This window comes from Chelonoidis abingdonii, chromosome 10, assembly GCF_003597395.2.
Source record: "Chelonoidis abingdonii isolate Lonesome George chromosome 10, CheloAbing_2.0, whole genome shotgun sequence".
In the NCBI taxonomy this organism is placed as follows: Eukaryota; Metazoa; Chordata; order Testudines; family Testudinidae; genus Chelonoidis; species Chelonoidis abingdonii.
In genome coordinates this window covers 7359258-7387066 of record NC_133778.1, presented here as the reverse complement: position 1 = coordinate 7387066, position 27809 = coordinate 7359258, and the positions used below count along the sequence as shown (strand labels likewise).

General features: G+C 42.0%; 1 protein-coding gene across 1 annotated transcript in view; it reads left to right on the top strand.

The window, feature by feature from the left end:
* The window catches only part of DIP2A (disco interacting protein 2 homolog A), a 120296-nt gene that overhangs the window by 32284 nt on the left and 60203 nt on the right, over window positions 1–27809 (top strand). Inside the window, exons 5-15 of the mRNA XM_032787695.2 lie at window positions 785–904; window positions 2415–2612; window positions 5865–5956; window positions 7434–7544; window positions 9721–9844; window positions 10160–10269; window positions 11352–11454; window positions 13911–13975; window positions 18205–18298; window positions 23839–23958; window positions 25393–25507. Of these exons, the coding sequence (XP_032643586.1) occupies window positions 785–904; window positions 2415–2612; window positions 5865–5956; window positions 7434–7544; window positions 9721–9844; window positions 10160–10269; window positions 11352–11454; window positions 13911–13975; window positions 18205–18298; window positions 23839–23958; window positions 25393–25507 (1252 nt within the window). The remainder of the gene's footprint in view (window positions 1–784; window positions 905–2414; window positions 2613–5864; window positions 5957–7433; window positions 7545–9720; window positions 9845–10159; window positions 10270–11351; window positions 11455–13910; window positions 13976–18204; window positions 18299–23838; window positions 23959–25392; window positions 25508–27809) is intronic.

The following is a 27809-nucleotide window of genomic DNA, read 5'->3' as shown; positions in this document are numbered from 1 at the left end:
CTTAATTGGTTCTAGCAGGTTCCTGATTACTCTAGTGCAGCCCCTGCTCTGGTCACTCAGGGAACAGAAAACTACTCATCCAGGGACCAATATATTTGCCCTCTACCAGACTCCTGTACCCCACTGGCCTGGGTCTGTCACACACCTTATAGACTAACAGACGTATTGGAGCATGAGCTCTCGTGGGTGAATACACATGCATCCGACGAAGTAGGTATTCTTCCACGAAAGCTCATGCTCCAATACATCTGTTAGTCTATAAGGTGCCACAGGACTCTTTGCTGCTATTGTAGTAGTGTTTTTCTGGTGCTGTGAAACCGTCTAAACCTCACTCAATTAAAAAAAAAACTATCTCCTTTACAGAATCTTATTTTTTTACACATTTTGAAGTTGAATAAATACAGATTTAGCAAAACGTCTTCATTCTATATAAAATAAACTGAGCTTCCCATTTGTTAATCCCACACCATTACTCAGATTTATTATCTAACTCTGTGAAGTCAGCATTGTTTGCAGCTAGATTAGGTGATTAGAAGGCACACAAAGCAGGCAAACAGCTAGTACATAGCATTGCTTTAAAGCAACCTTAATATTTGTTTAAAGCTGCTATTGATGGGTTTTTTCCAAATGGGCAACTACCTTTTTCAACCCCTTTTTCACTCTCACAGTATAAATGTGCTCCTCAGTGTATGGGCCGATGTTATCAGACAGGTGACAGATTTTATTTAGGGAGGACAGAATATGTAAGTCTTTGTTCTGCTTATTCAGTATGTGCATTTAACAGGTGTTCCAGTGAATAGTAGAGTTTCCTCAAAAATCCAACAACTTCTGAACACCTTGAAAAGACCAAAGCGCCCACCACTGAAAGAGTTCTTTGTTGATGATTTTGAAGAACTACTAGAAGGTAATAGCTGTGTAAGAATTGTTAACTGATATCTCCAGTTTTCTGATTGTCCCCATAAGTTGTCTCAGAGGAGGGATTTCTGCTTCTTTAAATAGTATTGTAAAACATTTTTCCCTAACATCATGGTGAAGTTGGTGTTGCTTGGCAGGACCTGTTCTTGTTTCTTTCTGATCTTTTCCAAGTACAAAACAAAACAATGGTATGTCCAGTATTGCAGATTGTCAGACCTTGTGCCAACGCTAGTGTAGAATATCACAGATCTACTGATTATTTTAACTTTTGTTATTAATATGGTTAGATGTCACAAAATAACCATTTTCATTTTTGCAGATTTCATATTTAATATTGTATGTTTAATATTCTGATGTTAATAGCAGTCCCACAAGTTGACCACTGTAATTAAACGTGCAAAACAGTTTTTTCTAATATTTTGTTTGCGCATGTTCAGAAATTTATGAAACATTCATCTTTGAGGCTGACCTTTTCAAAAGATGAGTTTATTGAAAATCTTCAGTAAGAGCAGAATTACAGTAATATGATGAGTAAAGAGACTCTGAATATGTGTGCAGATTTTCTGGGAGTTTTTTTAACCTTAAGATATTAGGAATGTCAAATGTTCTCTAATCCTAAGACTAATCATGACCTCTTTTTGTATTGTAATTAATATCTAAGGGCTGATCTATGTAACTGCTTAAATTGATGTAATTTACGTCGCTCAGGGATGTGAAAATGACACCCCCTGAGTGAGATAAGTTATATCGACTTAAAGTGCTGGCCATAGCTCACTTTGAAGGCGGGAAACGTTCTCCCACTGACATAGCTTCCACCTTTCACAGAGATGGAATAATTATGCCAACAGGAAAGTGCTCTCCCGTTGGCATAGCGCATCTACCGCAGACGCACTACAGCAGCACAGTTGCATCGGAGCAGTTGTGCAGATGTAATGGGGTATTGTAGACTTGCCCTAACAAAGAGAAGCAACGTACTGGTTTGGCTTTTGATACACTCATATGCAGTTTTATCTAAATATATACTGCAACCCTACCTGTCCCCTAGTCCTCTCAAACCTTTAGCATCGGCCATGTGGGATCTTAGTGCCCCAAAATGAACATCCCTCTAATCATTGGGAGTGCTACCTTTCTAACAACTTAGACCAGATTGCTGCCTATCTTGGATCTATGTAAACATGCAGAAGACATGTTAGCAGAAGTCTTTTTCCCACAGCAGAGCTTTAGGGTGAGCTTGGGATTCAAATACTAGTCAGCTATCCAAGTCTTTTGTGAAATAGAAGATTTGGAATTTAAAAAATGCCAGCCACGGCAAACACTTTCTGACAATGAGGAAGCCCCACAGATCCTTAAACAGCATCATCTTAAAGGTGAAATGAGGCAACTACAGCTGCTTGGAGTGGAGAGGTGGAACTGGTTAATGGACTCCAGAGATGTTAACAAGTACGATACATGCATTTCAGGAGTAAAATGTTGTAATTTTAATTTTCTTATTCTTTTAGTACAACAGCCTGACCCAAATCAGCCAAAGCCAGAGGGAGGTGAGATGACTGCACTTAAAGGCGAACCCTTAGGTGTGGTTACCAACTGGCCCCCGTCACTCCTGGCTGCTCTGCAGCGCTGGGGGACCACTCAGCCGAAAACCCCATGTCTAACTGCATTGGATACAACCGGGAAAGCCATCTATACACTTACCTATGGCAAGTAGTGACTTTGGGACCTTTAATAAAAATTGAAAAAGGAAGAGCTGGTTATTTGGGAATGAGCCATTTGCTTCACTCTATAAAAGAGACTTTGCTGACTACAGTACAATGTTCTGTCACTTTTGAGACTCCTATGCAGGTGTGTATTGTGGTATCTTGGACCACTGAATGTTGACGATACCTTAGAAAAGATGAAAACAGTACTTTTGGAGGGAGAACGTACAGTAGGGATCTGCACTGATTCTCCAAGAAATGGCTTTTTCGTCAGCAATAAGCACAGTTAATTCATTGGATGTGCTCACTAGAAGAGGAAACTAAAGGCAACCCTCCTTTGTGAGGTTTCCATATATGTAGAGCAGAAAGGGACAGATGACTAGAACAAAGTGCACTGATCAAATTTGAAAAGTAGATACTTCTGGAGTGCGTACAACTTGTTCATTTGATTACTTAGAACAGAAGTTCTATAATTCAGAATATGCTAAAGGAAGCTTAATCGTCAGGAAACTTTGCTGCACCAGTGAACAGGAAATATTCCAATAGTCAGATGCTTTTTAAGAGATAATGTGGTTACTCCTGAGAGGCAGCTCAGCAGCACATTACTTGCAATTATCTTTGTCTTTACACATTATATTAAAATTTCCTATGAAACATCCAAGAAACTTGAATAGGCAGTTATGCAATGTTATTTGATAGATAATTGAATAAATTAATATGATTAGATGGAGTGGTGGGGCTTTAGCAAGATGTCCAATTGGTCTGAACTGTGTTCAGATGCTTACTTTTGATAGCCGTAAATAAAAAATCAGACTAATTAACTATATTAGAAATTATTTTTAATTTAAGCAGAGTAGTTGAAGTCATAGTAATAAATTAGGTGTACTTTTAAAAATAGGCAGTCCTAAAAACGTAATCAGCTATATTTTGAGTTTGTCTAACAGGTTATTTTTCAGTTTCTTGATATACTCAGCTAAAAAACGAGATTAAAGTATGGTATCATGGTATTCAGGACAGCCAGTCTCTTTATGTACTTTTGTATGTTTGATGTTGAAATAATAGTGGAGCAAAGACCTAGTACCATTCTTAGTTAGAGAGCGGACTAAATGAAAGTGTTATTCATAAGATAATTTGTCATTTGATGTATGTGTCTGTTATATACTAGTATACAATTATTGTAGTCCTGAATATGCTTTTATTAATAATGCAAATCTATAGCTGTCAAAATATTCAGTAAAGTGTCATTTTAAAAAGACTTTTATTTCTGGTAGCTGAATTCAAATACTGTGTATGACGTAAATGTTCTAATTACTCTAAAATCAGGAATGTTTAATTATTGCTTTTTAGAGTGCTAGTCGTACATTAAAAACTTACCTAACGATCCTTTTGCACATAAGCCATTGCAACATTTGCCCCTACGAATTTGTGATAGTAAATGGGGGAGAAGGTAACCAACAAAGCTTATTTAAATATGGATTATCAGCTGGAAATCAGAAGAGCCAGCACCTTGCCACCAGCCACTTCTCTGCAAATGACCAGCAGTTATTCCAGAGAACATAGCTCGGGAGCCACTGTAATAGAGTACTTTTTAAAGATGCATTTTAACAGACCTAACGCTGACTTTATTTTTACCTGGTTTTAAGCATGAAGTGAGTAAAAGCAGAATTTGGTAAAACCAATACACTATGTAGAGAAGACCATGATAACTTATAGAAAAATTTAGCCTAAATGAAACAGATGCACAACTGGCTGGAAAACCATATCCAGAGAATAGTTATCAGTGGTTCACAATCAAGCTGGAAGGGTATAATGATGGGTCCCACAAAGATCTGTCTATTCAGTGTCTTCATAAATTATTTGGATAATGGCAGTGAGAGTACACTTATAAAGTTTGCAGACAATACCAACCTGGGAGGATTTGCAAGTGCTTTGGAGGACAGGATTAGAATTCAGAATGGATCTTGACAAACTGGAAAAGTGTTCTGAATTAAATAGGATGAAATTCAATGAGCACAAAAGCAAAGTACTCCACTTAGGCAGAAATAATCAATGGCACAAAGATGGGGTGGGAAATGACTGCCTAGGATGGAGTATTTCAGAAAAGGATCTGGATTTATAGTAGATGGCAGACTAAATATGAGTAAACAATGTACCACTGTTGTGGGGGGGGGGGAAAAATCCTTTTGAGATTGTATTAGCAGGAGTGTTGTAAGTAAGACATGAGAAGTAGTTCTTCTGCTCTACTCTGTGCTGATGAGGCCTCAGCTAGCATATTGTGTCCAGTTTTGGGCACCACACTTCAGGAAATGTGGGCAAATTGGAGAAGGTCCAGAAGAGAGCAACAAAAATGATTAGAGGTCTAGAAAACCTATGAGGGAAGATTGGAAAAAAAAAACTGGGTTTGTTTAGTCTGGAGAAGAGAAGACTGAGAGGGGACACAAGTCTTCAAGTATGTAAACAGTTGTTACAAAGAGGAGGGTAGTACATTGTTCTCCTTAACCCATGAGGACAGGACAAGATGCAATGGGCTTAAATTGCAGCAAGGGAGATTTAGTTAGACATTAGGAAAAACTTCCTAATTGTAGGGTAGGCCAGCACTGGAACAGTTTACCTACAGAGGTTGTGGAATGGTTGTCAGTGGTGGTTTTGAAGAACAGGTTAGACCAAACACCTGTCAGGGATGGTTAGATAATTCTTAGTCCTGCCTCAGTTCAGAAGACTGGACTACATGACTTGGAGAGGTCTCTTCCAGTCCTATATTTCTATGATTCATTTAGCAGGTTACCATCAAAGGGTCATTTTGAGAAATTACCATTTGTATGCATTGTCAGCAGAGAGGAAGGCTGACAAGGTGCTGCCAGATATCTTAATACTCCAGGCAAAGTTTTTGGGTTAATTTAGTTGTTAAATCACAATGTGCTGAAAGGCAGTTCTCTGAAGTAGAAGCAATGGAAGCCATAGACCCCGCCCCTCTTAGCTCAGTGAATTAATTACTCAGTAGTTTTTTTATGCATAATGGTGTTTGCACAATAAGACAGGCAGTAACTCTATTGTGGATAATTTAAGAGCTTTGAGATACCTTAAAAACACCTAATTTTTCAGAAGGAGCTTGGCATTTGCTTTCTAAAAATCAGGCTTCTCCATGGTGTCTGCAGTTGGGCCCCCAGAATCACTAGTCAGCGTTTAAAGTGTAGCCTGTTGCTTTTTTATTCTTAAGGTTTTATGCATTTTCTTATATCTGTGCTCTAATTCTAGGTAAACTGTGGAGCCGGAGTTTGAAGTTAGCATATACGCTTCTTAACAAACTGACCAGTAAGAATGAACCACTGCTCAAACCTGGACACAGGGTAGGTTACTCCTGGCCTTGCTTTGGAATAATCTTTAAATCTAGACTAAAAGGAGCTGTGCATTTTGGAAATGAAGTTCTATTGGGAATTTGGCCAGTATTATTTTGATATGATGCCCAAGAGTTTTCTGGGTGCTGTACTATCAAGTAATAAGACAGGCCCCTGTAACAAAGAGCTTGCAGTCTAAACAGATAGCTCAGAGCTGGTGTTACCACATGGCTGGAGGTGGGCAGGTGGGGTGTCACACAAGGCTTAGAAGTTGAAGGACCTTGCTAGTCCCACTCTTTCCCTCTGCCCTCCTGCATAGTGCTACCCGCCAGTCTATGCTTCCCATAGATGATGGGTGAGAGGAGGTTTGTTTGCCGTTCCCTTTCTTGCCGCAGAATTCATGGACACCACATACACACAGCTGTACACTGAACAACGCTATTGAAATGGTGGGTTATTTCAACAGGGTTTTTGAATCCTACCTTTGGAATCCTTGTGGTAGGTATGTTGTTAAATGAAGCAATTAGGTCTCATTAAAATGCTTATTTCAGGATATATGCTTCATTTGTACTGAGGTAGCTTGGTAATTCAGATATAGAGCTGATGTGGTTAACTCTGCTAGACAGCTCTTTGGAAGGACCAATCAGGGACAGTATGTGCTGATGCTTCAGTCCTGTAACGTAGAGTTTTCCAGATGTTGAAGCCTTTTAACAATAGACTTTACACTTGACCTTATTGCACCTGGAATGTGAATTGTTAGCACAGACAAAAAGTCAAGTCCTGAAGCTACTGGCCTTGATACTAGCAATGCGAAACCCATGTATCTGATGAGGTTATTTTCATTGCCCCAAACATCACTATTACGTTTAATTGGCTAATAAATGTAAGGTAGTGCAGTTTTTCACCTAAAGCAAGTAGCTGTCATCATTCCGTTTTATAGATTTTTTTTCCCTTCAGCAAACATAGAATTCATAACAAATCACAGTAAGCAAAAGGCCAGTGTCAGTACAGTCTCTTGCACATGCTGTGTACAAATTGCTGTATCATTGGTAAGACAGTAAAGATTGTGAACAAAATTATGGATGAGTTGGGCAGTCAGAAATGGCTTTTGTCTGAAATGGCTTTTGTAATATCAGTTTAATTATTGATAAATGCAATATTTTGCATTTCTGGATAAAAATCTGATTGAAGGAACCTTCTTTATGAGGGTTTTGTGTAAACGAACGGCATAAAAGTGAACTGCTCTGTGGAACCCTTGGATTCAGTTGATTGTACTGATTATATAATGTATTCACAAGCAAGGAGATCAATTTGCTTCATCCAGTGAATGAAGCATGTATACGTGATAAATGTGCATGTGCATGCTAAGGTGATTACCGTTGTTTAGATGTCTCCAGTTCTTGCTATGATCCTGAACAATATGTGGGAAATGTATTTTCAAAAAGACTCTCTAAAAATCTTTTACCGACTTTGCTCAATCTTATTATAGGTGGCTCTGGTGTTTCCTAACAGTGATCCTGTGATGTTTATGGTGGCATTTTATGGGTGCCTCCTAGCAGACCTGGTTCCTGTGCCAATAGAAGTACCACTCACAAGAAAGGTAATCCAGTGTGTCAGCCACATTCGGTAGTGAAAATAATCAGTTTTACAAGAGAAGATGTGAGTTCCACAGTGTTGCTTTGAGCTACAGAGTGCCACAACTAGGCAGAAGGATAAGAGTTTTTTTTGTAGTTCAGGGGATGTGGATGGATAGGTTTTTGTTTGTTTGTTTTTAATGGCTTCAAGAGTAGAGGGATGTTATAAATCCAAACAGCAGTAAAACTGAAATGTCTGTCTGCAGAAGAAAGCAACACAGTGCATGAAATGAATTGATGGTTGTACTTCTCTATAAATGTTAGATTTTAGTGCATGCTAATGTTTGTGGAGCAGAGTTTAATACCTAAACTGGGAAAACCTGTGAAGTGAATAATTGAACTGTCCCTTTAGTATATATATGCTTGTAGAGATGTTCATGAATTTTTCAAACTTTTTAATGTTGAATGTTCTGATGGCAGTGTTAGTCAACACTATTAACTGAATCTCTAAATATATATATTTAAACCTAACTAGCTTCAGGACTGAGCTTGATAAGTTTATCAGAGAGAAGGTCTGATGGGACTGCCTGCAATGGCATGTGGCTGATCTGTGACTGCTAGTAGAAAATATCTCCAATGGCCCATGATGGGACACTAGATGTGGAGGACTCTGAGTTACTACACAAAATTCTTTCCCAGGGGTTTGGCGGCTGGGACTTGCCCTCATGATCAGGGTCTATCTGATGGCCATAGCTGGAGTTGGGAAGGAATTTCCCCCCGGGTCAGATTGGCAGAGACCCTTCCTCTGCAGCATGGGGCACAGGTCAATTGCAGGTTTAAGCTAGTGTAAATGGTGGATTCTCTGTAACTTGAAGTCTTTTAATCATGATTTAAGGACTTCAGTAACTTAGCCAGGGGTTCAGGATCTGTTACAGGAGTAGGTGAGTGAGGCTCTGTTGCCTACGATGTGCAGGAGCTCAGACTAGATGATCATGTCTCGATTATAAGTCCCTTCTGGCCTTAAAGTTTGAGTTTTTTAAAAAATTATTTTAAGATTTTTACATGTTATGGAAGATTTTACTGTTTTGATCCAATGCTTTTATCGTACCATGGTAACGCTTGGATTTTCCATTTATTTCCCATTCCTGTTAATTCTCTCAATTTAAATAAATCTAGGTCTAAATGATCTGTATTAACATCTTATTCCTTTTTTCACTTTCAGTATAAAAGTTTGCAGCACATTTCTGTCAATTAACATTTTTTGTATTATATCAGCTTTAACCTTTTAGATTTTTGGTCTGTGACTCGGTTTTACCCTGAGGATTTAATGAAGCACATTTCCTAATCTGAGCTGTAAGGCAAACGGGGACAGTTAATATCAAAGATTACTTGCACAGATGAATATGTCAGCTCAGGACTACGAAAAATAGACCCTTCCCTATTAACGTTGACATGATCCTATAGAAACTTGTGTGTCATGTTTAACACAGTAGTGTAGCATAGGTCTAGTTCTGTAAATGTATTTAGTCTTATTCATAGCTCCATGATACTGCCTGCCTGTCCATTCCATAAGTATGCATTTCTGTGCCTTGCTTGTCCTACAGAAATGCCCCCTCCTTTGTGACTAGAGGTTGTTTTGACTCCCTCTGTCCTGTGAGCCATTGTTGGATGTCATCAGCAATATGTTAAAAGCTCTGTACTTCGTAAATATAACATGTTAAAATCTTACTTGTCATAACTCTAAGTACTGTGGTTGAAAATAGGCTGTTTTGGAGAAACGCATTTCTGCCTTTTATAGAGGCTATATTTTCAGCTCTGTAGCAATATAGAACAGCAGTTTATACATGTAGGCAGACTAAGGTTTTCCTGGATTTAGGAACTTAAGTTTATTTAAAAATGAGAAAGGAACACTCTGTTGTGGTGAATTACACATCTGAGTTACCCACAACAGTGAGGTGCATCCAAATGAATGGAAGTCACAGGAGATCAAGGATTCAGATAGGCACTCTAATGCTACAGTAACAGGATCCAGACAACAGGAGACATTTAAAATGACTAACTGTGTGAAGGCTAAGAAATGTGGTATTTGGAAACACATGATTATTCACATGTAACTTCTTAACGTGTTCTAAACATGGCAGCATTGCAGAAAACTCTGGGCTTTTCCATTTGCATCTTTACAATATCGTGGTTTTTCTATAGGATGCTGGCAGCCAACAGATTGGATTTCTCTTGGGCAGTTGTGGAGTAACATTAGCTTTGACAACAGATGTTTGTCAAAAAGGACTTCCGAAAGCTCAGACTGGGGAGGTGGTTACATTCAAAGGTACATTTTGTTATCCATAATTTTTCTGCAGAGCAAAGAATATAGATATGAATGCTACTATACAATTACTAGTTTGATTGTGATTACACATTTCTAACTGCATATGAAGGAAGAACTACAGAGGAATCTGAAAACTCTCTGCCTCTTGTCAAAAGAGTGCTTTGATCAAGTTGTTAATGACTTCAATTCCACATTTGCCCCAGCAGCATGATTCTGGCATTTTTGCTTAGCTAATTGTTGCTGTCCCAGAATATTGAAAAACAAAATATTTCTTTGGAAGCATTTTAATAATTTTTGTCTTGTTTTCAATTTAAGGTTGGCCTCGTCTTGTTTGGTTTGTGATTGATGGAAAACATCTTGCAAAACCAGCCAAGGACTGGCATCCACAAGTACGGGATGCCAGTGCTGATATCGCTTATATTGAGGTAAACAAATGTAATATGCTGAGCGTATCTGGCACATGGGTTCCATCATTGATTTCCACACTTGTATTGAATGTATCCATTCTCTTGCTCTCCCTCTGTCCTTACTGAAAACAGTCAGAATGTATATGATTATCTTGCCATGTGATCGGTCATATTATTTTAGTTGTAATCCTGTGGCTTGTTCCTTTGGGTAAAATTTTCAAAAGTGCCTAAAGTGACTTTTATTTTTTGCAATGAGATGTAGGCTTCTAGGTCACTTAGACAATTTGAAATTTTTACCCTGTGTCTATATCCTGGTTGTGTGTCACATTTATGTGGTAAGTTTTCAGTGCATGGACCATGTCTCTTAATCTCTGTAAGGTGTCGTGAAAAGTTATGGTGCTATAGAATATACATAAATATTATTTTCCCCCTGCAAGTAAGTGCAGCACCTTCCCCCACACCTTGTTTCCATATAATTAGGGGCATCAGACTGTGACCTATAATATTGTATCTTCTCTTAGTCACCTAACGTAGAATATTTTTGCTTTTGTTTTTGCAGCAACAGCCCTCCCCACCCATTTACGCTTATCTTTGCTTTTGAGGTTTTCACCCAGCCCTTCATTCTGAGTTACCATATTGTCACTTCTAAATTCCCATACCAGGTTGGAAGTGTAAACTTTGCAGTATAGAGAACTTAACCATCTTCTCTCCAAGATTCCTCTGACGTACTCAAGGACAGTGTCAGATGCACCCTCGATATTTATTTGTGTTACGGTAGCATCCGTTGTGCTGGGCACTGTACAAATACGTAGTTAGAAGTAAAGAAGTTACTGCCCCAAAGATTTTACAATGTACGTAGACAAGTAACGAGAGGGGAACGGGATACAACATCCGCAAAGTGGCAGGGTGGTGATAGTCACGTATTGATGATGTTCTGTTTTTGGGGTCCCTCAGACTAGTAATTTACAAATGGTAAGGGACAGGGAAACAATCAAAATAAGTACAGTTTAACATACTGTACACACACAGATACCCCTCAAATTAATCGTTGTTGGCTAACTTTTATTATTAAACTAATCTTGTAAATTTTCTCTTTTCAGTATAAGACAAGTAAAGAGGGCAGCACAATGGGCATTACTATATCTCATGCTTCCATGCTGGCACACTGTCATGCATTGACCCAGGCATGTGGTTACTCAGAAGGTAAGTTCCATAGAGGTCCTTCAAAAATAATACATATTGATATTGACATTAAGCAGAACATACTGTATCTGATGTTGGGAAAGCATTTTTGGTGCCCTGTGTCCAGGCTTATAGTGGCATTTTTCATTGTTGAAGGAAAGTGCTGTTTACTTGCTTGTAATTGACATGAAATATGAAGAAAAATAAGGAGCCACTTGTAACTTCATCCATAGCATGTATTAAGTAGCTCTAATCTGAGACCCATTAACTTGCAGTTTCATGTATGTGTTCATCTCATACCATTTAATTCTATACAGTTAAGAAAAAAAAAATGAGACTTACATGGCCATATGTGTAAGTGTTAACCATATATTAATTAAAACACAAGTTGAAATAAATAAAACTAATATTTGATTTCTTGGACAATTCAAGTAAATCTTGCATCTCTGAAAGGGTTAATCAGCAACAATTTTCGGCTGATCAGACTGAAGGCTGCACAGCAGTGGAAAGATCAATATCTTTATTGTATTAAGAATGTGTGGCCTGTTTTTTTCTGCACAACTGACAGTAGTATGCTCCTGATGTGAATGTACTGTTGGAGTCATTGAATGTGCAGAAAATCACACCCTAAAAGAACAACCAATAGAGGGGAGTTAACTGGTCATATTTACATGGTAGGTTTTTGCCAGCAGTTTCCAATTTTTGATCAGTCTTTAAGCAAAATGATGAATACATGTGTGTCCACATCAACTTGTGTGTGTAAAAAAAAAAAAATGTTTTGTTTTCATATAAGACTTGCATAAATTATTGGCAATCAGCTTCCCTCCTCCTGAAAGTGTGCTTGCTTTTACCCTTTTGTATTTTTAAGCCAAAATATGTGAAGTGTACGTAAATAGCAGCTAATAGCTTTATCAGTCTGAAAGTAAACATATAGCAATCACTGCTCAGAACTGCAAAATAAATTCAAAATTTTAAAATACACCAGTAAACTATCTCCTTTAGTAAGAGGTAGGCAACTATATTGAAGCTGTTGTCACAAGTTTAGTATTCAATATTTTTAATTAAATGTTTATCCAAATAGCAATCTAGTGTCAACATAATGCTTTTAAATTTTCAGAAGAATGTTTGCCTTGAATGAATTAAATCAAGGTTTAAAACCATCCATGTTCATTATACCAGTCACTTTTTTCTGTTAAAAAGGAATTCACAGAGCCTTCAATGACAGCCTTTTTAAAAAAGTACCAAGAATGACTCTTAATTACCAGTACGTATCTGTTACCAGTTGGAGTCTGTTAACAGCAGAGTCCCAATCCCCAGGCTGCACTTTTGACTTCATGCTCTTTTCTCTAGACTAAGCTTGTTAAAACCACTTAATCTGTTCATAAATTTTACCTCCTAATCCTTCTGTCGTCTTTATCACCCTTATTTGGATTCCCTCCAGTTTCAATGTCATTTTGGCTCAATCTTCCAAGGTGCTGAGCATTCTGGTCCAATTCCAACCAAATTGTATACCCCCAGGCCTGCCCTGCTTGCCCGTCATCCTCTCCTCACTCCTCTGCAGTCAAGCAAGTGAGACTGCTTTCTCCTTCTCCACACTGCCCAGGGACCAGCCCAGCACTGGGGGCATTGAGGGGACAAGAGAGACAGTCTCCTTGCTCTGTGTTCTAGGCCTGGCACCCAGAGGGAATAACTGCAGGAAGAGTCTGTAGTTCAGCATGCTCACTCCAGTCAGCACACAGGAGTTGTGTGGGGTTGGAGCATGATCACTGCAGATGGTGTTTTCAGAAAATAATGCTTCCAGCTTCTCTCAAACCTCCATTGAGCATGTGCAAACTGATTTTCACTTGTAACTTAGCCAAATTTGGGTGAGCTTTCTCAGGACACTGAACCATCCATCTCTGGCAACAGGGCAATCCTAATGCTAAATTCCAAGTCCCTACTCTGCAACATGGAGGGTGCTAGAGTTTCTCAGTGAGACCAATGTTAAAATGAAGACGAAGAAAGAAAATTAACATGGACAAAACATTTTTCTCTTATCTCATTCTTTGAAACAATTAAACTTTTTTAGCTGAAACTTTAAATATATATATACATACATACACACACAACCTGAGATAGAAACAGGCATGGGAAATTTCAGCTCAAACGATTAAAGATTAGCAAAGTTGTAAGCAATCAAAAATAAGGTGTATTATAACTGAAAGGGTCAGGTGCCAGGCAACCTTAACTATAGGCATCACTGCTAGTGTCATCGGTAAAAAAAATAACACAAAGACAATTGTAACAAGTAACTTAAGATGCTGCAGGCTTTAGCAGACTATGTACACGTAATAGGAGCATGGTAATGTGATGTTGGCTTATTCTTTTTCTGAAAGGCTTACAAATTTCACAGCTCCTTTGGGAGATCCGACATGCTTCTCAGATGTTCTGAAGTTGTGGTTTCAACAAATGTAACCAATGTCTTCATCCTCTTTCAGCTGAAACATTAACAAATGTGCTGGATTTCAAAAGGGATGCTGGTCTGTGGCACGGCATTTTAACAGTGAGTGTTTGAGTGTATTCAATAATGACAAATAGTATTATTTGTATTATCATAGTGCCTCGGCACCCAGTCATGTTAGGTTTTGTACAAAAAACAGGAGAAAAAGACTGTTCCTGTCCCAAAGAGTTACAATCTGAGTGTCAGGCAAGAGACAGCAGATGGATAGACACAGTCAGTCAAGTACAAGGAGACACTGAGACAGTATTGGGGAGCGTGACAGTCAGTGGTCTCCGCACACCAGCAGCTTAGCTGCTGTCAGTTTTTTCGTAGGCCTCACAGCAAAGGAGAGTTTGAGGAGCATTTTGAAGGTGGATGGATAGGCTAGTTTTGTGGATAGTTACAGGGAGCTTCCCTGAGCATGAGGGACAGCATTGGAGAAAGCATGATGGTGCCTGTTTGAACATGTAACATCCTGGACTGTTCAGAAGTGGGAGCTGACTTGTTGATACTGAGTGAGATGATAGGATGGGGATTGGTTGCGAAGGACTTTGAAAGTGCAGACCAGAAGCTTATGTTTGACATGATAGAGAAGAGGGAGACAGTGAAGGGATGCAAAGAAAGACGGTGAGGTCAAAGTGACAAGCTACGGAAACGATCTTCTCAGCAGCATTCTGAATGGATGTGAGTGAGATGAGATTGTATTTGTCAAGGACAGAGAGAAGGATGGTTGTAACCAAGATGCAAGATGATCAGAACTTGGACAAAAGTTTTAGCTGTGTAGATGGATCCTAAAGATGTTATGCAGAAATAATCGGCATGATAGCCCTAGGTTGGATGTGAGGACCTAGAGAGATGTGTGGGTCAAAGATGGTACACAAGTTACGGGCCTGAGTGACAGGTAGAATAGTGGTGGTGTCCACGTTGACCAAGAAAGGAGATAAAGGGGAGGGCTTTGGGGAGAGTGAGGTTTTAGCCATATTGAGGTTGAGCTGATGGCTAGAATTTCACAAAGAGATCTCAGAAAGAGAGGCTGAAATTTTAGTTTGATGGGAGATAGATCTGGAGTAGAGAGGTAGATGTGTGAACCATCCATATAGAAATGGTAGTTGAATTTGGGTTTGCAGATGAGATTGCCAGAGAACAGGTGTAGAGTGTGTGACAGACCCAGGCCAGTGGGGTACAGGAGTCTGGTAGAGGGCAAATATACTGGTCCCTGGATGAGTAGTTTTCTGTTCCCTGAGTGACCAGAGCAGGAGCTGCACTAGAGTAACCAGGAACCTGCTAGAGCCAGTTAAGACGGACAGGCTGATTAGAACATCTGCAGCCAATCAAGGCAGGCTAATCAGGGCACCTGGGTTTAAAAAGGAGCTCACTCCAGTCGGGGGGGAGGAGCCAGAGGAGAGGAAGTGCGTGTGAGGAGCTGGGAGCAAGAGGCACAAGGAGCTGAGGGTGAGGCCTGGTCTACACTACGTGTTTAAACCGATTTTAGCAGCGTTAAACCGATTTAACGCTGTACCTGTCCACACTACAAGGCCCTTTATATCAATATAAAGGGCTCTTTAAATTGGTTTCTGTACTCCTCTCCGACGAGAGGTGTAGCGCTAAAATCGATATTACCATATCGGATTAGGGTTAGTGTGGTCACAAATCGACGGTAATGGCCTCCGGGCGCTATCCCACAGTGCACCACTGTGACCGCTCTGGACAGCAATCTGAATTCGGATGCTGTGGCCAAGTAAACAGGAAAAGCCCTGCGAAATTTAGATTTTCATTTCCTGTTTGCCCAGCGTGGAGCTCTGATCAGCACGGGTGGCAATGCAGTCCCATCCAAAGAGCTCCAGCATGGACCATACAGGAGATACTGGACATGATCGTTGTATGAGGAGACAAATCTGTTCTATCAGAGCTCTGTTACAGAAGACGAAATCCAAAGTGTTTAAAAAAAATCTCCAGGCTACACAGTGCTGCGTGACAACTAACGGGAAGCCAGAGACTCAAATGGACGCTCATGGAGGAGGGGGTACTTGAGGACTCCAGCTATCCCACAGTCCACAGCAGTCTCCGAAAAGTACTTGCATTCTTGGCTGAGCTCCCATGCCTGTAGGTTCAAACACATTGTCCGGCGTGGTTCAGGGAATAGCTCCTCAATTACCCGTGCCCCCCCCCCCCCAACCACGTGAAAGAAAAGGAGAAGAAATCATTCTTCTGACTTTCTTCATGTCACCCTATGCCTGCTGAATGCTGCTGGTAGACGCGATGCAGCACAGTGAAGCGCAGTATTCGCTCCTCTCCCCTCCCTGGTGGCAGATGGTGCAGTAGGATGGTAACCGTCCTTGTTATCAACCCAGAGTGCTCCTGGCTGGCTTCAGGTGAGCTGGCGCGGGCGCCTGGGTAAAAATAGGAATGACTCCCGGTCATTCCCAGTAGATGGTACAGAACGGCTGGTAACCATCTTCATCATGCAACTGGGGCTGAGCTCCATCAGCCCCCTCCCTTCCTTGTGTAAGGAAAAGATTCTGTCCTGCCTGACTGTCATACAGCAGCATGCTGGGCTTCTCTGCCCCGCACCGCTTAATGTCCTGCTTGGACTGTCATAGCACCGGGAGGCTGCCTCCCCCTCATTTATGTCACTAAAACTCAGTGTTCTTATTCCTGCATTCTTATTACTCATGACACAAATGGGGAGGACACTGCCACGTAGCTGAGGAAGTTGAGGAGGAAGCATCGGGTGTGGGTTGTTGCAGGAGCACCCCCCATGAATGGCAATGTAGCTCATCTGACACAGAGCACCTGTGCTCTCTGATACACTGGTTCTCTAGTACACTTGCCCCATATTCTAGCAGGACTGACTCTATTTTAGAAACCATAAAGGAGGGATTGTCTCGGGGAGTCATTCTCAGTTTGCTTTTGCCCCCAGCCATCTCGCCAGGGCACCCATGGTAGCAGCAGACAGTACAGAGGGACAGATAACCGTCATCTCATTGCCAATTTACGCCGGCAGCAGACGGTACAGACGACTGATAACATCTCTGCTATCATGCAAAAGCAAATGAATGCTGCTGTGTAGCACTGGAGTATCGCCTCTGTCCGCGGCATCCAGTACACATACGGTGACTGGAAAAAAAAAAAAAAAAAAAAAAAAAAAAAGCTGAACGGGCTCCATGGTTGCCGTGCTATGGCATCTGCCAGGCAATCCAGGAAAAAGGACGCGAAATGATTGTCTGCCGTTGCTTTCCCGGAGAGGAATGACTGATGACATTTACCCAGAACCACCCGTGACAATGATTTTGCCCCATCAGGCACTGGGCTCTCAACCCAGATCTAAGGGGCAGGGGAGACTCGGGAAATGGGATAGCTATGGATAAGCTACCCACAGTGCAACACTCCGGAAATCGATGCTAGCTCGGACCATGGACGCACACCGCCGAATTAATGGCTTAGTGTGGCCGGTGCACTCGACTTATACAATCCTGTTTTAAAAAACCGGTTTATGTAAAATCGGAATAATTCGGTAGTGTTAGACTTACTGAGAGAGTGTTGCTAATGGAGAACTAAAAAGTACAAGCATTATCAGACACCAGGAGGAAGTCCTTGTGGTGAGGATAAAGAAGGTGTTGGGGGAGGCCATGGGGAAGTAGCCCAGGGAGTTGAGGTGTCATGCAGCTGTTAAAGGAGGTACTATAGACAGTTGCAATCCACAGGGCCCTGGGCTGGAACCCGGAGTAGACGGCAGGCCCGGGTTCCCCCCAAACCTCCCAACTCCTGATTAGACCCAGGAGGAGTTGACCCAGACTGTGGGGAAGATCACTGTGGTGAGCAAATCTGCCAATAAGCGCAGAACCCACTAAGGTAGAGGAGGAACTTTGTCACGAGAGAGAGAAGAGAAGAGGACCTGGGACAGAACCCTGTGGAATCTAGAGTGAGGGCATTGAAGAAGATCCTTCAAAGGACACACTGAAGGAACAGTTAAGTAGGAGGAGAACAAGAGAATGGTCATAGAAGGCAAGGGAGGATAGGATTTCGAGAAGAGTATTTTGGAGGGTAGGGTTTCTCTGGTATTTTGATATCCGAATGAATGAATGAACTACATCAAGGCCTCAGATAACATTTGCTGATATGTAGTGATAAATAGATTTAGGTACATATGAAATGTTATTTGTTTAGATATATGCATTTATTCTGCTTGCATGTTGTTAGATGGCACTGAACATGTGCTGCAGCTGTGATATTTTATATTTATCCATGTATTTCATTGACCCTTTGAGACATTTTGAACATTTCACTTACAGAGTGTAATGAACAGAATGCACGTTGTCAGTATACCCTATGCATTAATGAAGGTTAATCCGCTTTCCTGGATACAGAAAGTCTGCTCATACAAAGGTAATCTGAAAGTACTTTGACTTGATCCATCCATCCCCTAATGAGCCACTGTGAAGTGTGTTGTTGCTGAAATGGGCCAACTAAGCAAATTTAGAGGAAAAACCTAAAACTTCAGAGCGGCAAAATAACCTGTTAATGTACAATTAGTGTACAATAGACTGCTATCTTTTCACAGCTGGTTTCCTTTTGTCACTGCATCTAGCATATTTCCTCATGTCATTGACACCTCCTCTCCCTTCCACACATGGCCTCCCAAGAGTACTCAGAATGATAGTGAATATTCACCTTCTACAAATAGACCTGGAGGTACTGCATATTCTTTTTTGAGTGATGTCCCTGTGCATGCTCCACTTCAGGAGCTTTCAGACAGAGACGGAGGTCAGTGTGTGCCTGGTTTTCTCTTTAAAGTTAGAATATAATATATAATGTTAGTTCTTTAGTTCGTTTATAGGGTGTCAGATGTTCGGCTGCATGTGTGTGTTCTTTCTGCGTGCTGCACTAGCTCTGGCCAGATAACCCGTACAGCAGGCTCCAATTACGGAATCATAGAAGATTAGGGTTGGAAGAGACCTCAGGAGGTCATCCAATCCAACCCTCTGCTCAAAGCAGGAGCAGCACCAATTAAATCATCCCAGATGGGGCTTTGTCAAGCCAGCCTTAAAAAACTCTAAGGATGGAGATTCCACCACCTCCCTAGGTAACCCATTCCAGTGCTTCACCACTCTCCTAGTGAAATAGTGTTTCCCAATATCCAACTTAGACCTCCCCCACTGCAACTTGAGACCATTGCTCCTTGTTCTGTCATCTACCACCACTGAGAACAGCCTCGCTCCATCCTCTTTGGAGCCCCCCTTCAGGTAGTTCAAGGCTGCTATCAAATCCCCCCTCACTCTCCTCTTCTGCAGACTAAACAAGCTCAGTTCCCTCAGCCTCTCCTCATAAGTCATGTGCCCCAGCCCCCTGATCATTTTCATTGCTCTCCACTGGACTCTGTCTTCAATTTGTCCAAATCCTTTCTGTAGTGAGGGACCCAAAACTGGACGCAGCACTCCAGATGTGGCCTCACAGTGCTGAATAGAAGAGAATAATCACTTCCCTCGATCTGCTGGCAGTGCTCTTACTAATGCAGCCCAATATGCTGTTGGCCTTCTCGGCAACAAAGGCACACTGTTGACTCATCCAGTTTCTCATCCACTGTAATCCCCAGATCCTTTTCTGCAGAACTGCTGCTTAGCCAGTCGGTCCCTAGCCTGTGTCAGTGCATAGGATTCTTCCGTCCTTGTTGAACTTCATCAGATTTCTTTTGGCCCAATCCTCCAACTTGTTTAGGTCACTCTGGACCCTATCCCTACTCTCCAGCATATCTACCTTTCCCACCAGCTTAATGTCATTTGCAGACTTTCTGAGGGTGCAATCCATCCCATCATACAGGTCATTAATAAAGATGTTAAACAAAACTGGCCCAGGACCGACCCCTGGGCTACTGTGCTTGATACCGGCTTGATCAAACTGCCCAATAAGACCACCAGACTTCATTAATAGTGAAGGCGACCGGACAGGTTTATTGCCAACGAAGCATGGTGCTAATTCCCCAGCTCAGTGGTTACAGGTACATTAAGACATGTATGCCCGTTACAATGGATGCAGCTCAGTCAGTGGCAGGACTTTCCATTGCCCCCTTAGCTGGACAAAGACACTCCTTCTGAGATACGTAATTTGTTTGTACTGGTATATAAAGAGTTATCACCCTTCTGACGTAGTTAGGTGCTACCCTCTGATGTGGCTAACCGCCACCCATTACCTTATGCCTAATGATTTGATCAAAACATTTTTATCCATTGTGCTGTCATCCTGACCTTCTCTTTTGGATGGATCTGTGTGTTTGTCATCTTTGGGGAATGTGCTGATATCAAGGTGTTCTGATACCACCTTTCTGGAATGTATTTGTGTATATGTACTTATGCCTAGCACTACTTAGAAATGTGAGTTTCTGCCACATCAACCTTGTTCTTGCCAGATTCTGTGACCAGGGTCTACCTCTTGTTCACAATTTAACATTGCTTTATATTAGCAAGTTTTGGCCATTGTTTTAGTTCAGGCCTCAGGCCTTGTACCAGGCCTCTGATATGAGGACTTATATCCCAGGCTCTCTCCCTACTACATAAGGTTCTTAGTATTTTATAATTGTTGGAACTGTTGGAACTGTGGTTTTTTTCAGAAAAAAATCTCTTTTGTTGTTTTTTGAGGGGTCAGATTTTTTTTCCTTGTATCTGGAATGCCAGGTTTTAAAAGTTGTTGAGAACCAATTCCTGTCAGCGATGGACATTCTCAGTGTGTTCCTTGCTTGGGAGACTTTCATAACCCCAGCAAGTGCAGGATTTGCACTCCTTTTAAGGGAAAATCCCACAAAAACAGGAAATGAAGTATAGACTCACAATAGTACAGCAAGCCTTCAGACTGGTTTCGGACCTGGAGAACCCCCTGAACGGTGCCCCATCTATATTGAGATCATGGTCACCTAGAGCTTCCAAGGTGAAGGCAGCGTCAAGACCCCAGTCTCCAATGCTCTCCATGAGTGATGTATGTGTAACTGCTCCAGTGGTGCCGAGAGCTTCCCACTCAAAGTCGAAGGAGAAGGGAATAAGAGGAGCGCAATGGAGAAAATTTGGTCTCTGAAACCTCAGGCCCCAAGAGGAGTGCTAGTGAGGTTCCAAGTACTTCAGGTACCCTGAAGCACACTCTGAGGCTTGATCTGAATTCCATACCTCCTTGGTAAAGGGCACAGTGCCAAAGACAACTACTATGGGTATCATCACAGCCCACGAGAGTTCTATTGTGCTCCTGGTCCTGGAGGAGTTCTGGTACCTAAAGACATCACAGCACTAAATGAGCCTGAGTCTCCTCTCTCTGTAACTTCTGCACGCCTGTCAGTACTGAGATCTGCTGTGTCACTGACCGTGTAAGTTGTATTGAGACCCACCACTTCCCCGACTTCTACCATTCAAGAAGTAGGGTTGTTGCCTCCTGTACAATATCTGGAAGTGCATTCCGACTCAGACTTGCAGCTTTCAGTTCAAGGCTCCAGTATACTTGAGACATTGTTCTCCTCTGCAGATGCAAGGAAGGCAGGATGCATGACTGCTGACTGTTAATACTTCGGATGACCAATGATGGCTGCCTTTCCTCCAGGGTTTGTTGTCTCCCTCATTGGCCTTATTGGTGCCCATGGAAACATACTGCCAGCGTTTTTGAGGGGCCCCAATTCAGTCTCATAAGGAATATAGGAGATCATGTTCTCTGATACCTTCTATCCCTCCCCTGCTCTCTGAATCAGCAAAGACCACCTCTGAGGCGACAAGGCAAGGACAGGCGAGGACGTAACCTGCCCCATAACAAATATCCCTTCTTCATCTCCTGATGAGGCAGTAATGCCGTCACTACCTGATGACTTCCTGCAGTTCCAAGACCTGATGAAGTGGATCTCAGACATGCTTCAGATTCCACTGGAAGAAGTCCAGAAGTCCACCACAAGTTCCTGGATATATTTCATATTTCTACTTCAGCACGGGTAGCACTGCCAATTAATGAACCTGTCCTTGGGCCAACTGGCAGATTCCAATAATGGCACCTTCTACTTGCAAGCATGCAGTTAAAAATACTACATCCAGAAAGGGATTCTGAGTTTTTGTTTTTCACCACTGATACCAAATTCTGTGGATGCAGTTAATGAAAATGGGAGACTTTATATACCTAAAACTGACGCATATTACAAGGACCCAGGGACTTGTCTATACTGGCACACTAAATCGGTGCCACTGCAATCGATGCAGCAGTGTCTGTTTAGTGGGTCTGATGAAGATGCAATAAGTCGATGGCAGAGCGCTCTCCCATCAACTTCAGTACTTCACCCTCCTTAGAGGCGGAAGGTAAGTTGGCGGGAGAGCGTCTCCCACCAGCATAGCGCAGTGTAGGCACTGCGTTCATTTAATATAAGCTATGTCACTCAGGGGAATGATTTTTTTTTTCCACAACCCTGAGCAACATAACTTGCATCAACTTAAACAGCAATGTGGGCCAGACCCAGTAGCATTTTGGTCATAAAAGCAACTCTTTGGCACATTACAGTTCGGGATTGTGACTCACCAGGTGCTGATGTTGAAATATGATCAGCTGAATTATGAGAAGTTCAGTGCTTGTATGGACCATTCACCACTGGAACACCAAGGTCAGTTTAGTGCGAGAAGAAAGGGGGGTCAACTCTTGGCAAAGATGTCTTTGCAGGCTTCACTTCCTGTGGTCGACACCACAGTAGTGACAAGATAAGCTTCCGGCATCAGTTATCTGGTTTCCTGTGGGAGGTACAATCGAATGGCCATGAGCTCTTTGTGGACTCCACAGATGATTTACTTAATACCCTAACGGACTCTAGGGCTATACTTAGATCCTTGGGGATATACATGCCTGCAAATAAAAGGAAGATCAGAGGTCTCAGTCAGGACAAAGATACCATCCTGCTCAATTTCCTACCTTTCATAGACCATCTGAGCCACCAGCTAAGAGGTTGAGATTTTCTAAAAAAAACAAACAAACCATTACCTCAGCTGCTTCATCCCCGCCATTAATGTCTTCCAAACGCCAGTTTTGGTGGTTTGGACAAGAGTCTGAACCACCCAATAGTCAGGATTTCTTAACTTCACCATTCCATCCCTTTTCTCAGTTTGGACTCTCTCTCTTTCCCCCCTCCCCACTCCTCCCCAACACATATGGGAGCCTATAATCTCAGACAATGGAGGCCATTACTTCTGGTTATATGATCCAGTTTGCCTCCATTTGGCCTCCCCTTCCCCATCCCTCTTTAGAGACCTCTCTCACAATCAGTTGCTGAAACAGGAGATCACATCACTCCTAAGTCTAGAGGCCATAGAACCAGTTCAACACTATTCAAGGTATTTTCTGTACCTAAGAAAGACGAAGGCTGGAGGCCAATACTAGATCTCAGACAATTGAACAAGTAAGTCAGACATCTGAAATTCAGAATGGAGTCCCTAGCAGCTATAATTTCCTCCCTGGAGTCTGGGAACTGGTTGGTGACTCTCAACCTCAAAGATGCATACTTCCAGGTAGCAATTCATCCCTCTCTCAAAAAAATTCTTCATTTTGCAACTTGAGCATGATCCCTACCAGAACAGGATTCTACCTTTCGGCTTTCTTCTGTCTCATGGGTTTTTCTCAAACATCATGGTGTTTGTAGCCACCTACCTCCGTTTTCTAGGAATAACAGTTTTTCCCTACCTCAACAACTGTCTCCTCAAAAGATGGTCTGATCAGGAAGTGCTGTTGGCAGTTCAACCAACTTCACTTTTTCACAGTTTAGTTACATAGCAAATAATTTTTTTATAGAAATATTTCTGGATGCATGACGGGCAAGACTTAGCTACCTCCTAACAAGACATGATATGTCCAGTGTGTTCCCCCGACACATGGCCTATTTAAAATAATTACTTTGGTTTAATATATATATATATTTTTTTTACTTTCAGCCCGTGTAGCTGTAGTAAAATCACGTGATATGCACTGGTCACTTTTGGCTCAGCGGGATCAAAGAGATGTCAACCTCAGCTCTTTACGAATGCTGATAGTGGCAGATGGAGCTAATCCATGTAAGTGTGGGGATAACATGTTATATGTCTATAGCCTCTTTCAACCCCAGGTGTATGGAAGTACATTGCAAGTTATTTACAGTGCCTGCCTCACTAACAGTTAGCAAACCTTAGTGTGGGAGCTCAGCAGCCAGGAGGACAGCTGATCAACAGCAAAACTGAGCAGAGTGGGACAGTTCTTGACCAAGGACATCAGGGAAAAACTTGGCTCTTATAAAGAGTTCCAAGAGATCTCTAACATCTACAGAGAGCGACCAGGAATGAAATAGCTGAAAGATCTCACAGAAATGATATGGTGTATGGAAGTCAATTTATTTACTGTGGAAGGAGGAAAGGCTGAACTGATCTTGTGAGGATTAAATGTGTGGTTCCAAAGAGTCTAGATATTTCAGACCTGATGCTTAGAACATTAGGTCATTTATTCTGTAATAAAATATTGAAAATTGTACCCACAGAACTACCTACAATACTGTTTTTACCATTCATCAATACTCAAACAATCACACACAACTCAGTAGTGCATTTCTCAGTGATTGAGGCATGATGGTAGTATAAGACCCAAGAGCAATACAGAATGACTTGATCCATCTTACAAATGTAACATGAACTTTGAAGTGTGCTAGCTGGAAAATTTTCCCTGCTATAATGCAACGGAATTTAAAATAAAAAAAGCTCAGGGCCCATGTGTCATTTTTTCACATGGATCTGACATAGAGTTCTGAACACAAATGAAGCTTTTCAGAATCATGTAATGATTTTTAGAAGATGGGACCAGGATGCATACACGTGATATCTACAGGAAACTTTATAAGAGGCAATTTTCAGAATTTTAATGACTGATCATTTATACCTTTACTAGAATTCCATGATTTTTAACTTTGCCTTTACAGGGAGAGTTCCTCCACTATGATTTCACTTTGTGAATGAATTGTTAATCATTAAGGACCATATTGTAAAGGAATTGAATGGTTGTGCTCAGCAATGCAATATGTAACAGATTTAGGAGTCTAATTCTCATGTTCAAAAGGGCTTTAGGCACTTAGGAGCCAAAATTCCATCAATAGTCAATAGGTTTTAGGGTCCTAAGTGCCGAAAGCCCTTTTGAAAATGAGATGTAGACTCTTAAATTGGTTAGGCGTTGAACTGCCAAGTGCAGCAATAACTAACTACCTGTGAATATCTGGGCATGACTGTTAGGCAACAGAGCCGCACAAAATCCTAAGTGCTAATGGGCTATGCTGTTCTCGAAAGAATAATCTGTCAAAAGTATGACTTGATTAAATCTGGTGTGAAGATACTTGAATATTCTACAGCTAAATCACGGGTAAAAATAAATATGGTAATTCTATTAGGGCAAAATGAATTTTTTTCAGTATTACCTCTCCTTGCAAGAATCACGAATGCTTTTCACATTTTGTGATTTATTGTATTTAGGGTCAATATCTTCCTGTGATGCATTCCTCAACGTATTTCAGTCCAGAGGTTTGAGACCAGAAGTTATCTGTCCCTGTGCCAGTTCTTCAGAGGCATTAACTGTTGCTATTCGCAGGTATTGTATTTAGTGAGAATTTAACTAAATACATTTTGCCTAGGTGTTAAATGTATGCTCTTCTTAAAGTAATGTCCCCATGGGAACTCCACTTCAAGTGCTCATGGCCTTGCTCAGAGATTTTTCAGTTAGCAGTGTCTGTCCAGCCCACACATGTGCCCTGGTCCTCCTGGTGCCAGATACTGAGGCCTTATGGGGCTGTGGTGCAAACCATTCTCAGTTCCTTCTCAACTGCGTCAGTTTGAGATGGAACACTAGCGTGTCTGCCTTGAGCATGCCTCAGATTTTCTAGGCTTTCAACAGTGGTTTAAATAGTTTCTGTAGTTAGTTGTTATAGTTATAGTTAGATAAGTAGTGAGAGGATTGTTTGATTCCTCTTTCCCCTTGGGGAGACTTATTCTTTTCCTTGGCTCACCAGGTTTCAAATGTTGCCTTTCCTGCCAAGAGGCTATCCCTGTAAACGATGGGCACTCTGACTGTGTCCATTACTTGGGGGAGTCCCACATCTCCCAGAAGTGCAACTTTTTTGCCTAGCCCTCAAGGCCAGGGCAAAGAAAAACGGAGATTAAACTCAGACTGCTAATCACAGACCAACTTCTGAGCCAAGTTAGGAGACACCCCCCAGTACATCTGTCTCTGGACAGATCCAGACCTAAGTCGGCAGAGGCTTCCCCTAAGATAGGGAAAACTTTGAACGCCTCAGGGAAGGCTTCCAAAAAGAGGAGCTTGGAGTGTCACCTTAAGGTGCCATCTTCAAAAAAGACCAGGACCTTGGTGAGATCTACCATCTCCAAAGCCTCAACCTCTTGACTTGGAACCATTGAGTCAAAGGACTCCTCCTCTGGTACCAGCAGGGCCGTAAAGTCCCAGAGCATGAATGAGACACGTGGCTCTGGCAGGACCTAAGTACCTTCTAGCAGCAAAGAGGGCAAGTATAGACACCTGGGACTGGCACCGTTGAGTTCAACCCAGCCATCAGTACCTATGCGTTCAACCAGCTGTCAGTACCCAGGCATGCGGTGTCCTTGGCACCAAACACCATCAGTGTCTACTTCAGTTCATCCACCAGCAGTGGCTGTTGGCTTCGGTGGCTGTGGTATTGGCTACTGCATCAGTACCGATCCCCTATTTGGTACCACAGGAGTTCAGATATGCTAAGGATTTCTCTATAACGGATGACCCAGAGTGTCTCTCTGTACTGAGGCCCCAATCTCTGGACTACAACTATCCAGTACCACAGTACTCTACCATTTTCTCCAGGTGCTTCTCCTTTTTCTCTTGAGGGCATTCTGCGCCAAAAAATTAAAAATTCTGAGCACAATATTTTTTAATTCTGCAAAATTCTGAAAGTTTTATTTGTCAGTCAATAAATAAATGCAGAGCCTCCAGCATGGCAGTGAGGAGCCCATACCACTTGCTGCATGAAGGTGGGAGATCACCCTGCAGCTTCCCTAATGTTCCCACTCCCTACCCTGGGGACACGGACTCAGCGGTGAGGCTGCACCAGACCCTGACACAGCACAAGGCCTGGGCCTACCCCAGAAACACCCTGGGGTTCTGCCCCTCTGCACCAGGTGTGGGGCAGGCAGGCTCAACTGGGCAGAAAGAGGAGGGTATCAGTGTGGGGGGATCCAGGCGAGAGGATTCTGTGTGAGACAATCTCATAGAGTCATAGAATATCAGGGTTGGAAGGGACTTCAGGAGATGATGTGGTCCAACCCCCTGCTCAAAGCAGGACCAATTCCCAAGTAAATCATCCCAGCCAGGGCTTTGTCAAGCCTGACCTTAAAAACCTCTAAGGAAGGAGATTCCACCACCTCCCTACGTAACCCATTCCAATGCTTCACCACTCTCTGAGTGAGAATGTTTTTCCTAATATCCAACCTAAACCTCCCCCACTGCAACTTGAGACCATTACTCCTTGTTCTGTCATCTGCCACCACTGAGAACAGTCTAGATCCATCCTCTTTGAAACCCCTTTTTAAGTAGTTGAAAGCAGCTATCAAATCCTCTCTCATTCTTCTCTTCTGCAGACTAAACAATCCCAGTTCCCTCAGCCTCTCCTCGTAAGTCATGTGTTCCAGGTCCCTACTCATTTTTGTTGTGCTCCGCTGGACTCTTTCCAATTTTTCCACATCCTTCTTGTAGTGTGGGGCTCAAAACTGGACACAGTACTCCATATGTGGCCTCACCAATGTCAAATAGAGGGGAATGATCACATCCCTCGATCTGCTGGCAATGCCCCTACTTATACAGCCCAAAATGCCATGGAGAAAATGCCAATCTGGGTGCAGGCAGCTCA